The sequence below is a fragment of the Cibotium barometz genome, chromosome 42 (assembly GCF_041138505.1).
Source record: "Cibotium barometz isolate CiBa-2024 chromosome 42, ASM4113850v1, whole genome shotgun sequence".
In the NCBI taxonomy this organism is placed as follows: Eukaryota; Viridiplantae; Streptophyta; class Polypodiopsida; order Cyatheales; family Cibotiaceae; genus Cibotium; species Cibotium barometz.
In genome coordinates, this window is record NC_141087.1 from 48,432,412 (window position 1) to 48,447,484 (window position 15,073).

A 15,073-nucleotide genomic window follows, 5' to 3' on the forward strand; every position below is an offset into this window, starting at 1 on the left:
TTATGCACCAAGACATCTTGTGCATGAGATGATTGGGGATTCTCAAACATGTACAAGCTTGTAAAAGAGGTAGCTTCTTTTGGATGACTAGCAATACATCCGGTCCACAACACAAAATCAGCCTTTGAGAGCTTTTCAAAGTTTGTGCAGCTGCACAACTTAATAAGTGTCATAGCCATGGATGGATCTTCGTCAAACTCAATAGAGACATGCTCTAAGTGATCAGTGCGATCAATGCATTTCAAGAGACATCATCTCGAGAAAAGAGCAGAGAACATGACCGCTAGGGGCATGCCCATGCTCGCCTCCACGTTTTGCTCCTATGTTTCTTCCCATGACACCCTATGTTGATCTTTTTGTTGTCTTTAAGCACCCTGTGTTGTCGGACAACCATGCTTGCCAAGGCACGCGCCATGCAGCTCCAGGCTGCTTTTCTAGAAATCGCAAGACTTTAAAGCCACTCGGCCTCGATTGAACTTCCTTAAAGTAGCTGCTTCAATCTGCAGTGAGTTCAATGATCGGATTAGAGTGACTAGTGCACTATGCAAAATCACACGCTAATTAATTATGCAGCTCGATTTGATCTGAGCTGAGCTGACTCCTGTACCTGCATGCATGAGTTTTCTTCATCTCTATTGATGTTCTTGCTAATGTTAGCACCATGTTGGCAGTTTGTACAATGATTGCTCCTTTTTGTATACGTTTCGGCTGTCATCATGCGTAGCAGAGAGCTGAGAGCAAAGACCAGCACAACATCACAACAAAAGCCAGTGGCCATCATCAAGCGTAGCAAATGCTATCGATCGCAAAGCTTCAGGCAGAGTAGCCCTGAGCGGCATCTCGATTCTAGTCCTTTGGGACCATATGGCGGCTGCACATGGGATTGTGACTCTCACAATCGCATGCGCTTCGTGTTAAGAACTGTTTTGCTTTGGCTTTGCTTTGCAACAGATGCAAGCAGACAAGCGCAGGGCCTTGGCAGAGGTAATGCATTGGCGCATGCATTGGAGTGCCAAGAATGATTCAGATTCGAGTTGCTTCAGAGCTCCGACGGCTATTACGGCGATCTCTTCGATCTCTGCTTCACGCTTGTTACTATACGCTTAGACGTAACGCACGCTACGGCTATTCATAGATGATGATGATGGGAGGTGGTTTCAAAGTCGTGCTCTGGCTGTGTCCTGCATAGCTACCTGCTCGTCTCAAGAACAAGAGTGATGCTTCCACGCTCCCCCTGCTGTGACAGCCGATCTAAATCTTTGATGATGATGGGAGGTGGTTTCAAAGCCGCGCTCCGGCTGTGTTCGAGATACCCTATACCGCATAGCTACCTGCTCGCTTCAAGGACAAGAGTCACGCTTCCACGCTCCTTTGAGAGGACCCCCTGCTGCGAGAGCCGATCTGAATCTTGTAAGCATGGGCTACCTTTCGTGCAAAATAGGGTGTGTAGTGGGGGAGACGAAGCCCCCCTCTACACACCCTACTACGGGAGAACGCTACTACGGGGGCTTTGCCACGTGCTGGGAAAAGGAGGCCATGGCTGCCTGTACAAGGCTGTGCTGGGCAACGACACACAGGTGGCTGTGAAGAGGCCGTCCTATGGTCGTCAGATGTTGGAGGACGTGGCGGCTTTTGACAATGAGATCCGGATCCTATCCAAGCTCGCCTCGTGAGGCTGTTGGGATTTTTCCGCCACTCTAACAAGATGAAGCTCCTAGTGGAGCTTTACCATCGTCCGGCAATTACAATACGTGCCTTGTGAGGCTGTTAGGATTTTGCCACGACTCTAACAAGGAGAAGCTCCTGGTGGCAGAGCTCAAGCAAACGGCACCCTTTACCACGAGCAGCAGCAAGGGCATCGTCTAGCGTTTTTTTAGCATCGGCTAGCTTAAGCGTCGTTAAAAAGTGTGCGTGAAACCTGAGGTTTTTTTTTTTTCAAGCTTTCAAAAAATAACCTTCGAAACCTCGAAACGTTTCTTGTGACTATGCTCTGGTGACAATCGTGTTGCAAATCTTGTTCTTTTGTAGACATCGAGATGCCCCAGCAGAGCTGCCAACGACAGATGCACACATAAGGATCGAAGGCTACAGGGATTCAGAGCATACTGCATGCACAGTCATGCGAAATGTGCCTGCCAGACCAAAACCGAGTGGCACCCAGCAAGATTCCTTCTCCGTGACAAAATCTTAAGGCAGTCCATGAACGTCTCTCTTACAAGGGCCACCATCAAAACACAGCTCTCTAACCTGACCATTACATTTCCCCCTCCCGCTTCAACACGATAACGTTAAGAGCGTACCTTCAGCATAATGTTTTCAGAATATTAGCTATCCTTGCAAGAGACTTGGTAACAAAGAGTTTAATGACATGCAGCTGAAATCTGTGAAGCAGCTTCTTGAATCTGCAAATTTAGGGCTACTGAACTTCAATGGGCAAGAAACAATCTATAGGCAATTTAGTGGGTGTAGAAATGGTCAAGAAACAATATTTGAGCACCCAAGCGTGTGTATGAAGGATCTCAGATGTTAATTTGATTGTGTATGAGGAAACAATTACAACTTAGGCCAGATGTCATCCTAAATGGAAAGAACCAATTGTCTTTTTCCACTACAGCCAAATGGTAATGGTGCCCTCATCATCTTCCATCATAATCATCATAAATGAAGTGTTCATCAACAGCAATCTACAAACTTCTAGTGAACTACATTTTTCTTTGGGGCATGGAATGAATCCATGGACACTGTGCATGATTGTCATGCGCTTATTCGGATACAAGTGCTTAAGCACTGCAGAAAAACAAAGAATTCCTTTTCTCAAGAATCACCGGAATGTATGAGGATATTTTTCCTGGGGGCTTTCTAACTATATGGGACAGGTTAGTCCAACAAAAGACACTCTTGATACTGTTGCCACATCCTGCATGAAAAGACCTCTGAAAAATTGTGGTTAGTGCTAACTTCTGTTTGTATCTGCATTCAAGAAATGTACAGGCATGCTACCTTTTGATGTCACAAAAATTAGCTGCAGTCACATGGATGCCACCAGAGACCTCAAAGCCTTCTTCCAGACCTTGCAGAGGGAACATAATTTCGAGCAGCAGAATGCTGCCGATGGTTTGGCACAGGAGATATTTCCCACTCCGCTGGATCATAAGCCTCGTCATGGCATGATACTGCTGGGCTACTTGCTACAAATCCTACCAGTGATCTGTCAAATACTCCCTTAATTCTAACATTGTCGGCCAGAGAACTTCCTTCGATTTTAAGGTCATCATTCCTCCAACAATGGGGATGGGACCTCTGCAGCCTGCTTCCATGGTAGCTATATGGCATTTTCTCCTTCCCTTGAGAGACACGAGGATATTTGAAAGGCCTGAAACTATTCATGCTGGGATGACGATGATTTTGATGGAAAGACTTGGGTTTGAAGAATAGTGTGCTGCTTGAAGCAAGCCTTGATATGGGCCCAAATCTGTGGCTATGGCTCGCAGTAGCAGCTGCTGGTCCAATCTTGTCACTAACATTAATAGGACGTGGTGAAGGAAAGTTAGTTCGCCCCTGACCAGAACCACTCCACTTGATATTCTGGCCTAAACGCAGTTCAGCCTTAACACCTCTTTGATCTTCTGCCTTGTAAAGCAATTCATCTAAATATTTGCGGCTCTCACTTAGACTGCCACCTAATCCAGGGTCATCAAAATCTTTCCCAGATCCAGGATCTACATACTTGGGACAATAGTCATCTCTAGACAGACGTGCATCTGCAGGAGGCAGTCCTCTGAAAAACACATCCCTTACCTGCCGAGAATTCTCACTTTTTTTCCGCTGGCACCATCCTGCATGGTAATTTTCCATTTCCGCACAAGGAGAGCGCATTTTGGCAGCATCAAACTGACGCGACATAGCTTCCAAGTTTTCACAAGGCCACAATTCATGCCCGTCCTTGCTGGAAAAAGGAAAACGGTTATTCAAACCTGAACATTTTCTGGGGGCTGCGAGGACAGAATCTGCATGTAAGCTCCTTTCCACAAATTTTTGACTCTTCTTCACATAACTTTCCAATTCAAGATTTGAAGAAAACTTGCCAACTTCATGACCAACCTCATTTAACAGAAAACCATCACCGTGCTGTGAACCCAAAGAATTTCCAGTTTCTCTATGCTCTTCTCTCAGCTCTCCCTCTTCTAACAGGCTGTCAGCTGGTAGATCAGAAGCTTCCCAATAGTGTTCTGCCACAGCAGTATGCTTTAAACCATCTTGCACCAAGTCACCATGAAAGCAAGGTCCATCAACTGTATAGTGCTCCACAGAAGAACAGTAATCATCTCCACCCTGACCAGCATAAGAACTTACTGCTTCCTGATTCAAACACCAAGCAGTCACTGGTTTTCTTTCAAATATCTCTGCCTGATCCAATATATTCCCTGAAATGCTTTTCTCCTCCTCTTTGTCATGTATAATGTCTACATTGCATGCAACCATCTTTCTCTTGGATTGCTCAACCTTTCTGTTGAGATGAATGACAAGTCCTTTCTTTGGCTCTGATTCCCAGGTACTGTCTGTCCTTGGTTTACCAGTGTCTTCCAATGGCTTTGTCTCAGCTGTTGGGCCCAATAGAAAGTTCCTTGTATTCTGAACTGCAATGTTTGTTTCGTTATTTACGGTTTCACCACAAAGTTGTTTAAAGCAATCACCTTTAACAGACCGAACTATCCCATTGTCAGCACAATTTGTTGTAGGTGTAGTCAGCTCTGCATTACCTCCAATCTTAGACAGATCATCCTTATTTTTACTTCGATGATCTGCAGTTTGCCTTGCCTCCTTCACCATAGGTACAATTCCATCAGTCGGGAAAGGTGGTGAAGGACCTTTCACTTTCAAGCGACTGACTTTCTGATCTTGCTTCCTGTCTTGGCATTCAGTAACTTTCATAGCTTCTACACAGGACCGTGTTGAGCCCAACGTTGACTTGGATGAAGTCCCAGATTCCGAGTCCTTGCTTTTAATGACCAGCTTCCTTTCCTTATTGATCTCCAACTCTTGAGGTGGGGAACATTGTTCCTCGTTCGAGGTGGCCTTCTCTATTTTGGCCATCTCTATTTTTAGTCCATCACAGGAGTCCAAAACATTAGTTTCTGAAAAGGCACCCTGCAATTTTTGTCTTTTCTTGGGCGATTCTCTTTCCTTGCCTATGTCAATACTTTCACTGGCACCATTTTTGCTCACCAGAACTAACTTCTCTTTGTCTGCAGCTGCGCCTGATGCTTGATCCTCAGCACCAGTTAAGGTGGGTTGTCTAGGCTTGGAACAAGTTGGCTTAAGGACAAAGTTTTCCTGGGTACTACAGCTAGGATCCACCTGAGAAAATACAAACTGATTCAAAACTCCAAAACATGTTCCCCACTACATTTTCACCTTAATCCATTACCACTAGTACCTTGGAAAATCCACTGTTTCGCTGCACCAGTCTCTCAAGTTTCCCAGCTTCTTCCTCTGACAAGAGTTGTTTCAAACACTCACAGCCCTGCTACCCCAAACAAAAAAGAGTCGAAAACACTCAAAATCTGCCAAGAGACAAATCTGTCCTGCAAGCTATCTACAACAAAACCTTACCTTCAATGATAAGGCCTCCACATTTTTCCCTGCTACAATGACCTTTTTCGTCTCCAAGGTCATGCCTTGGCTGCTAGCATCATGCTGCCATCGCCCAATTACCTGCAATACATACAAAACAAACCCAGAAGAGAAAAGAGACATCAAAATTGCAGACTCTGAAATTACAGGAAAATGCATGAGAACACCACAGGCATCCACGAATAGACTGAAGTGCAAGGAACATGCAGAAAGAAGGAACGTTGGCTTACTTCTGCAGTAGCACCCTCAATATCAAGTTCATTAATCACATCGCAAACTGGAACTCGATATCCTTTGAGCATAGAAGCATGTGTTTTTTCATGTCCATCTGTTTGTACGCTTCCATCATCAAGAGGGAGTTTCTTCTCACTGTCTGGGTCCACCACCTGTTGGTTGAACACTTGATTAGCTCAAAGCCCATCCAAGGTCTTTCTCTAAAATACGGTTTAAAAAATGCTGGCCATACCAAAGATTTCTTCGGTGTAATTCCTTGTTCATCAACTTGGAACCGTTTGCTGCGAAGAGGCAACACCCTCCTTCGCTTCACTCTGAAAGCCTCTGTGTCAGACTCCTCTTCTCCTTGGCCTTGTTTGCAATCCAAGGATGCCGCTCCACCACAAGATTCTGACGGGACAACACTACTTCCATTGCATGTGTTCTGCCTTTTTTCTCCTGGCAATGGGGTCTTACACAGACCATTAGAGGCTTTTGCTTGTGTTGATGGGGATTTTTCCGACTGCATTCCTTCACCACCCCCATTGAACACAGGGCTGCCATCATCCTCCGCAAAAGAATCACTGATAAAAGGTCCCTTGAGCACTTCACTAATTAGTCCATCCTCGCACTCATACTTCTGTGCTGCTGCTTCAAGGTCTGCCAAGTCATCTCTTATGAAAATAAAACGGTCGTTCCCGCAAGCACAACTACCAAACACTCCGCCTGCAAAAATATTACAGTTGTAATTTTTTTAGCACATAACCAAATAGACCATTGACTGATGCCGTGTCTCAGAAATAATACCATGATTGAAACATGTTGGTTCAGGATAACAGTTGCAAGTGGTATAAGTAACATAGCAAGTATGTTTGCAAAGGCCACAAAGCACATTGGTAAGATTTGCAGTAGTTATCTTAGCTCCTCGTTGCTTAAGAAACGAAAGAACTTGAAGCTGGGACCGCATCAAAGCCACAAAAGCTACTTTCACACAACTCTGCTGTTCACAATTCGGACCTTCATGAGAACATCTGCCTGTCTGGGATATGATCATAGCTTCTTTACAAAGAAGCTCTTCATGGGGCAGCAGAGGGACACGATTAAGAAACTCATACCGCAGGCATGCTGCTGCTCCAAATGGAAACCAGTCTGCCATTGCAAAATTGACAGCCTCTCCACAATTGAAGCCTGAAATGCAACCCACTCATTTCTCAATTATCATTACACTAAGGACAAAATTCTTTTAAAGCGCAAAGAAGCTGGTGTCAAAAGTTTCAAGACCTGCTGAATCAGGTAGGGGGAGCAGCTGGGCATTTGAATAATAATCATTAATTCAAGAAAAATCAAGGTGCTTTCATACCATGACTGAATCCTGCATGATAGGCCCGAGGGAAAGTGATGACAAATTCCCCTGGATTTTGCACAGCTCTAAAAACAGGCACACCATGCTCTGAAAGAAGCTTTGGAGGAAACATTGTCGTTTTTCCTAAAAGAAAATCAAATTCTGCACCTTTTCTAGCATCCTTCAGCATTTCTAAATCATACACGTGCTCTTGCACAACCTTTTCAAAATCGGGAGCATCATTTCCAGGAACCCCATACCAAGTCTTCGGTGCACCACAATGATGATAATTGATGCTGCAGAGACCATTCAGAATATAGTTAGAACATCAAAGAAGAAAAAAGCATGATCTGGCTGGCCACCATGACTGAGTAGGTCTTCAAATAAATAATGCTTACAGCCCCTTGAGTTTAGAATTTCTATGAGCATACTCAACAGAGGGAGCTTGCATGACAGGTGTGTTCGGTCAAATACTAAAGATGCCCTTTGTTTTATAATAGCATGCAAGGCAAAAACCAAGAAAGCAACTTACTTTTATTAAATGTCTATAATTTGTAGGTCGAGGGTTTACGCAGATACAAGCCTAAGCTATGGGGGATCAAAGAGATCCATGTGTGTGTGTGTGCGCGTGGGGGGGGGGGGGTGAGCGGGCTCGCCCACAGAAAGAAAGAAAGTCATATTAATGTCCACAGAATGCCTTGGAGGTATATGGGACCAAAAACCAGTACCTCACAATCATTACAATGCATTTCGGGGTGCACTTAGGCACAAGCAAAAGATTAATGGAAAACCCTAGGATGATAAACAACTATCTGTGATACAAAAAATGCCGATGGCACATTAGAGTGCTAGTCAATCGGGCTTGCCCTCAAGGGAGGCCAGTCGGGTTTCAATTTTGGTGAGCTGATCCTTCAGCTTGCCATTCTCCTCTCACAGCTTATCGATTTCTGTTAGGAGGAACACCTCCCATGAGCTCGAACTTTGACTGGTTAGGGTTTTGGTCGGTGTTACCAGGGCACGAGCGTACGACTTCTTTGGCATCGTGGATTGCTGGTAGGGCTAGGTCGTCTGTACCACCTGCATCTGTATCATCAGCAATGACAAGGTGGCCCCCCTATCTCACGTAACCGCCATGGCCTGGCGGTGCCTTGCACCAGGCCTGGCGTGAATGAGCAAAGGCGAGAGGCAAGGGCGAGGAGGGTAGGGGAGAGAGAGAGAGAGAGAGTGAAACCTCCCTCGATCTCATAAGAGAGAGTGCTCCTCTGACTCGACCTCGTGCTAGCACATAGTGCATATCCTCTCCTCACGAGGTATCTGCATGGCTCTCCCTATCTCTATCCTCAAGAGGTGCAATGACACCCGCAACTGGCCCACAGCAATCCGCACGACATGTTACATGTATATGTCAAGATATCTGGTCCTCGGTATGAAACCATCCTCTGTAAGCCTCATGAAAGTATCCATGTAGTACTACTGTTTGTGTAAGAGTGGCTCATGTGTTGTGATCTAGGTATCCTCTAAGTATAGTCCCAATAAATCATATTTGATCACCCAGTTCCTGTCACCCTGAGAAAGCCTAATGAATGGGGAGTCCGGGTCATCCTAGAGTTGGGGGGAGGGGGGGCGATCCATCCTAAGTCGCTGCCTCGTGAACCAGGTGCATACTCGACTATACCATGACTCATGCCCACTTGCTGCTGTTGGGTGGACTAAAAGTCGCTGCCTCGTGAACCAGGTGCATACTCGGCTATACCATGACTCATGCCCACCTACTGCTGCTAGCTGTTGGGTGGACTATAGGGCGAGCCTTGGGAGCCCCCAGGGGGCCATGGCACTGATCCTATGAATGTATGTGACTGTCTGGAAGAGTGCCTTTATTACCATGGGTGCTGCAGCAAACTCTCACAAGATAATATCATGTGGGACAAATGGTTTGCTGCGTATCATACAGGAGAGCATTATGACCTGAGGCCTCTCTATCTTCTGCCATTTGGCCGATATATCAGCGGCCCAAAAGGGTGCTCCATACATCAATGTCGGAGTGACCAAGGTGTCAAATAGCCACATCTTGGTCCTCGGCTCCTGGAAATGGAGCTTGGAAGCATGGTCTCTCCATGAGAGCAAGAGAAGTGTACCCTCACATCAATCTAGCCTCTGTAGCACAGCTCATCGAGAAGAATGGTCCTGTTAAAGTGACTCCCAAGTGCACACATGAGTGTGCAATCTCCACTCGGCTGCCCATGTAGGTGAAACCCAATCGAGATGTGAAAAGAGGGGATGTGTTGAAGACCATAACCTTGGTTTTGCCAAGGTTTATTGTGAGATCCCGCTGTGCATAAAAGTCTTGTAATGTGTCAAGATGACTCTAGAGAGCCTCTGGAGACACTACAATAAGTACAATGTCATCGGCATAAAGTAGTATGGAAACAAGGATGCCTTCTAGTGATACACCTCCTCCCCCTCCTCTATCAATGAAGGCTCAAATCTCGTCAATGTAGAGGCCAAAGAGAGTGGGAGACAATGGGCATCCTTGCTTCACTCCAGTGGTATTGGAGATCTCCTTTGATAATCCTATTGGGCATCTCACATGCCCTATGACCGGCTCATATAATGCCATGATCCCCCAAATCATGTCTGATGGTACCCCCAAATCCTAGAGTCTCTGCAGTAGTCTGGCTCTAGGCACATTATCAAATGCTTTGCAGACATCAACAAAGCAACAATAAACCCGTCAATGTCATAGCTATCTTGTGGGGTGATACAAAAATGTCAATGGAATCTCAACGTGGAATACCAGGTACATGGAACATGAGAGCATCAGCCCCCAATAGATGGTATAACACTCTCCAAAATATCAAGCATGGGGCTAATGAGTATGGCCGAGAGTTCTCCCTCAGCCACGTCACGTGGAAAGGGAGCTCAATGGCAGTGGAGCATGTCCTAGATCTAGAGTTGATGAGAGAGAGAGAGAGAGAGAGAGAGAGAAAGAAAGTAAGATTTTATTAACGTCTTCCAAAAGACCGAACTCGGCCTATGAGACAAATCAGTGTACTTGTGTGGGGTATCCTCTGTCATCCCAACAAAATGAAAAAGTCACAGTCACAAGGGACGGGGGACGGGGGACGGCCATAAGTAGGGAACGGGGATGGGGGAGGGAACGGCACTCAAAAAATACTTTTTTTTTTAAATTTCTACTCTACACTTATTCTACTTTGGAAGTACATCAAAATGAGCACAAATTTACACTAAAATGGTAAGCTTTTGAGTCATATTAATAATTAAGTGATACAAAATGAGTCATGACTCAAGAGTCAGGACTAAGCCTTAATACATGGACGGACTCAAATGAGTCAATGACAAAAAAGTGCTAAAGACTAGAGGCTAGAGGCTAGAGCTAAGTAGTAAGGCCCATGAATCATGATCCATGAATGATCATCCACGTGAAGTGCTTGCCTCATGGTCATGGGTAGCTTGTGCCAATGAAGCATCAAGCTCATCCTTTCAATCTGACTTGCACAGAAGTGTCTACAAAATCTGTATATGACCTGCACTGGAATGGCTGCAAAATCTGTATTTGTATTTGACCCAAAATGTGTACAGAGAAATACCTTCATGCAAGGGCAGCAGGCTTGGAGCAGACAGTCGAATAGAGCTACCGAGCGTTGGAGGGAGCCAGCAGGGCGGCTGTGGGCAGCCGACGAGGAGGAGGAGGCATTGCAGATGGGCAGCCGTTGAATATTCGTTGCAGATGGGCAGTTGTCGAGCTAGTCGCTGGAGTCGCTGGCGGCGAACACAGGTGACGAAGTGCTGGCGGCGAACACAGGTGACGGACCATTCAGATGCAGGCGCTAGGCGCTGGTGCCGGGCAGGACCCGCTGGGACGGAGCAGTGACGCGAACAGCAGACGGAGGCGTAGGAGTCGGGCAGGACCCGCCGGGACGGAGTAGTGATGTGAACAGCAGACGGAGGCGCAGGGAGGCCTGGAACCGTCGGTGCAAGACGGACGACGGGCAGCAACGTCGACGGCTACCCGAACGGACGACGGCCGGGTGTCGACAACGATCCGAACAGAACGCACGTCGTGGGAACAACAACCGACGTCAGGCGACACGGGAAGGACGTGGTCGAAGCTGGGCGACGGCGACCAAGGCCGGAACGGAACGATGCTGATCGTCGACGGCTCTGGGCAGCAGGATGGGAGCGCTAACGGAAAAACGCCAGCTGTAGAGGGCAGTGCCACCCGCGAGCTAGGCGGCGGCGGTGGGCTCCCCACTAGTGTCGCCCGTTTCTGGTGGCCGGACGGAGGAGCGCCGACGGAAGTAGATAGTCCAGCGACGGATGGAACGGCAATTTTCGACAGAATTTCGACGACGGAATCCCACAGCTAGCAGCAGTTTTTCCCAGGGCAAAAATCCACAGGCAGCTCCCAGCTCTGAAACCAAATGTTGGGTGTTGGACTCACACACTCACACACACAAACCTGCACATTAGGGTTAGGTGCAGGGTTGAGAAGCTCACACACAGAAATGAGAGAGAGAGAGAGAGAGAGAGAGAGGGAGGGAGGGAGAGGGAGAGCCAAAAGTGTGGTATCCACAAAGTGCAAGTCAACCCTTGCATGTGTGCGTTATGCTGACCAGGGATGTACCTGATCATTCTTCCAAACTGGTGGAAGAGCTGACCTATCTAGTGTGTTGATCACTCCATTGGGCACTTGGCATCGTCGGGAGCCACTTAAGTGCTTGGTGGTGTGTGGTGACTATGAAAATGCGTCCATAAGGAATAGGTTTCAAATGCTTGAGTACTGAATGCCGTTCTAGCTTAACCTTTGAAAGTCTTGGAAAGACACGAGGGAAACTTGCTAGGAGGTTCTGTCATAGGAACCAAATCGATATGATGATCCTTAGGACGAGAGGGTGGGATACTAGATGGGAGATCATCCTTAAAAATGTCTGAATGAGAAAGGAGATCTGCAAACTGAGGGACTGAAGAAGAGGAGACAGCGGTTATCGATGAGACAGAAGCTGTCTGAGCATAAATCAATGCTCCCTTCTGCTCCCTTGCGGATAGCTTGTCGGGCTTGGAGATGAGAAATCATAGGAGTGCCAAGAATGCTCCTATCCCCCCGAATCATGACAGGCTCAAGCAAACCTTTAAAGATAATAAAGGTGTCTTGCCTCCAATTGGGAATAGGTTCATACTGACGAAACCATTGGATTCCTAAGATCATGTCACATCCCAAAGAGGAGAGACAATGAAATCTCGCTGGAATGAGGTCTTTTGAACCTGAAAAGAAAACTGCTGTGCTCGTTGAGTTATGTGGGTGCGGAGACCAGGTGTAACCCATCTACCTTCAAATGATAGGGCACTAAGGTACAACTCATGTTGGTAGCCAACTGGGGAGAGATGGCGTCCTCAGAACTGCCCATGTCAAAAAGGATTATGAACTGGCGGCCCTAGGCAAAGCCATAAGCTCGGATCAAGTTTTTCTGTGTGGTTGTTGTGACATGCACTCTGCCTTCAGTGCATGGTGACAAGATGGCTCATCATCAGAAGTGCAACAATTGTACAGTTTTAGAACCCAATAGGATGATAATTGTCGTACGTCGTGACCCCATTGTACATCCTCAGTCCAGGATAAGTCAGGCACGAGCTACGTAGGTCATTCCTCAGCCTTAGCGGGTCAGTCAGTCAGTCAAGTCCCTTAACCCACTTGGAGAGAATCATTCATGCATGTAGAAGCCTTAGGGTTTGCATCAGAAAGCACTTTGCATCCTGCATAATATGCATTCATATGCCTGTGCATCATTTAGAACATCCCAGAAGCCTTAGGGAATTTACTAGGATTTATCTAGTATTTTTTCCATATTTTATAGTATTTATTTAGCATTATTTGCATTATTTGTCATTTATAAATATAAACTTTATTAAATGACCAGCCAACTTGACCAACCTCCAGTTAGTATAAATAGGCTTGCATAGGGCTTAGTTTCTCATTTAGTCTTCATTGTGTTAAGAGCTCTCCTCCTCAGCCCTAGGAGTATCCTTGCCTTCAGCTCTAGACTAATCCAGCCCTTGGAGCTTATGAGCTTGCTTCTCCAGCCCCTTGACCCTTGCTTCAGTCAGCCCTAGGCGCCTGCCATCAGCATCAAATCAGCCTGCATTCAGCATCACTTCAGGCCTTGATTCAGCATACAGACCAGCCCCAGTTCAACGCCAGGTTTCAGCCAGCAGATCTGTGTTTTCTGTCCAGCCGTACAGCAGCATACCTGCGCTTCTGTCCAGCAGCATCAGTACCCCTGCGTTTCTGTCCAGCAGCTTCCCTACAGGTCTGCGTTTCTGTCCACAGCAGTTTCCAGCCCTGAATCAACAGTTTGCATCAGTTTCCAGCCTTCTGTGCATCATCCATACATGCAGCAGTCATCTGGTGAAGGTAACATAGCATTTATAAGCATTTACAGCATTCTAACATAGCGTAGAACAGTCCACCATCTTCTTTTCTCAGCCTCAGGTGTGCAGCCCTTCCTCATGCCCTTGAGAAGAGTGCATAGGCTCGAGATCAGGTCGTCGAGGTGTTTCTACAGCCGTGTACAGATCAGCCAATCTCCGATCCTCCGAGATCTTGCGTTTGGCTTATCTACAGTCCACAGTCATTCTCTCTAAAGAAATAAAGCAAATACTATCTCGTTATCGGGATAGGGGGCCCTTCAGTGGGTAATTCGGGACCCAATCTGGTGTACAGTTCTCATATATCTCTCTCTCATCTCTTTAAAGTTTGAAGTATTGAAATGGATTGCTAAACTCACGGAACTCAGGATACAGAAGACGGTGTGAGCATTTGTGTGACAGGATCTCCAAATACAAAGACTTCCGCTGCATATCACATTGGTATCAGATTCAGATTGTCCACACACACCGTATCCTAGCGTGGGGGCATCCTTGGATGGTTAGATTGTGTTTCGGCACGACCACCGACTTCAGCATCATGTCTGCAGGAGAGAGTACTCATCAGCCGGAAGACGTCTTCCCCAAAGGAGACCTCGTTCTTCCGCCTACAACAGACACCATAGCTCTTCTTAGAGCTCAAACTAGCTGCTCATGGAGCATCTCCAACTCTTGGAGGCAACAGCAGCACGTCTTTCTACACCTCCAACAGCACTCGACTACATCTCCCTCTTCTTTCGGATGGAACAACAAAGTAGAGAGGACGAGGCCCGAAGGAAAAGAGAAAAAGAAGAAAGATGGGACTATGAGGAAGCCCAACGCAAGATCGACGAAGACCGGTGTCAGGCTGAACTCGCCGCTCGGGAACACCAACGTGAGCTTGATCGAGAACGTATGTTACTCGAACACCAACGGGAAAAGAAGGCCATACACTTGAGGTATCAGCAGCTCTCCTCAGTCTCCCCAGTCATAGGTGTCACCAGCCCAGCAGCCCGCAGCAGTATCAACCACCATCATTCGCAGTCAACCAAACTTCAGTAAGTATGATGGTAAGTGTGATCATTCATCAGTTAATCAATTTGTTCATCAGTTTAATGCTCATTTTCCATTAGCTAGGATCATAGACCCACAAGACAAAGTCCACTTAGCGGCTCCCCATCTCACTGGTGAGGCAGTCACTTGGTGGCAGCATTGGTCTAGCATTCATACAGACCAGGCCACAGGTGTCATAGCCTTTGACTGGGACATCTTTGTCCATGACCTAAAGACCAAATTTCTCCCGCCCCAGTACATGACTGGTCTGAAAGACGAGTTCTATGGACTCAGATAGAACGGATCCCCAGTGCTTCAGTTTTCCGGTAAGGTTATTACTTTAGCACAACAGTTAGGGTTATCTGAGCAGGCTAAGATGGAGCAATTCATTCGTGGATTGGACTAACATTC

General features: G+C 46.6%; 1 protein-coding gene across 3 annotated transcripts in view; it reads right to left on the reverse strand.

Moving 5' to 3' along the window:
* Positions 1 to 2,506: 2,506 nt before the first annotated feature.
* Positions 2,507 to 15,073, reverse strand: part of LOC147614566 (uncharacterized) — a 35,799-nt gene continuing 23,232 nt past the window's right edge. For 2 of the 3 annotated variants that reach the window (XM_086781116.1, XM_086781115.1), the window contains exons 7-13: positions 7,208 to 7,485; positions 6,655 to 7,035; positions 6,101 to 6,573; positions 5,865 to 6,020; positions 5,614 to 5,715; positions 5,438 to 5,524; positions 2,507 to 5,358 (exon numbers count right to left, since the gene is read on the reverse strand). In XM_086781116.1, the coding sequence (XP_086637242.1) occupies positions 3,052 to 5,358; positions 5,438 to 5,524; positions 5,614 to 5,715; positions 5,865 to 6,020; positions 6,101 to 6,573; positions 6,655 to 7,035; positions 7,208 to 7,485 (3,784 nt within the window). In that variant the 3' untranslated portion in view covers positions 2,507 to 3,051. The remainder of the gene's footprint in view (positions 5,359 to 5,437; positions 5,525 to 5,613; positions 5,716 to 5,864; positions 6,021 to 6,100; positions 6,574 to 6,654; positions 7,036 to 7,207; positions 7,486 to 15,073) is intronic. The other variant, XM_086781117.1, reaches the window with a different exon arrangement.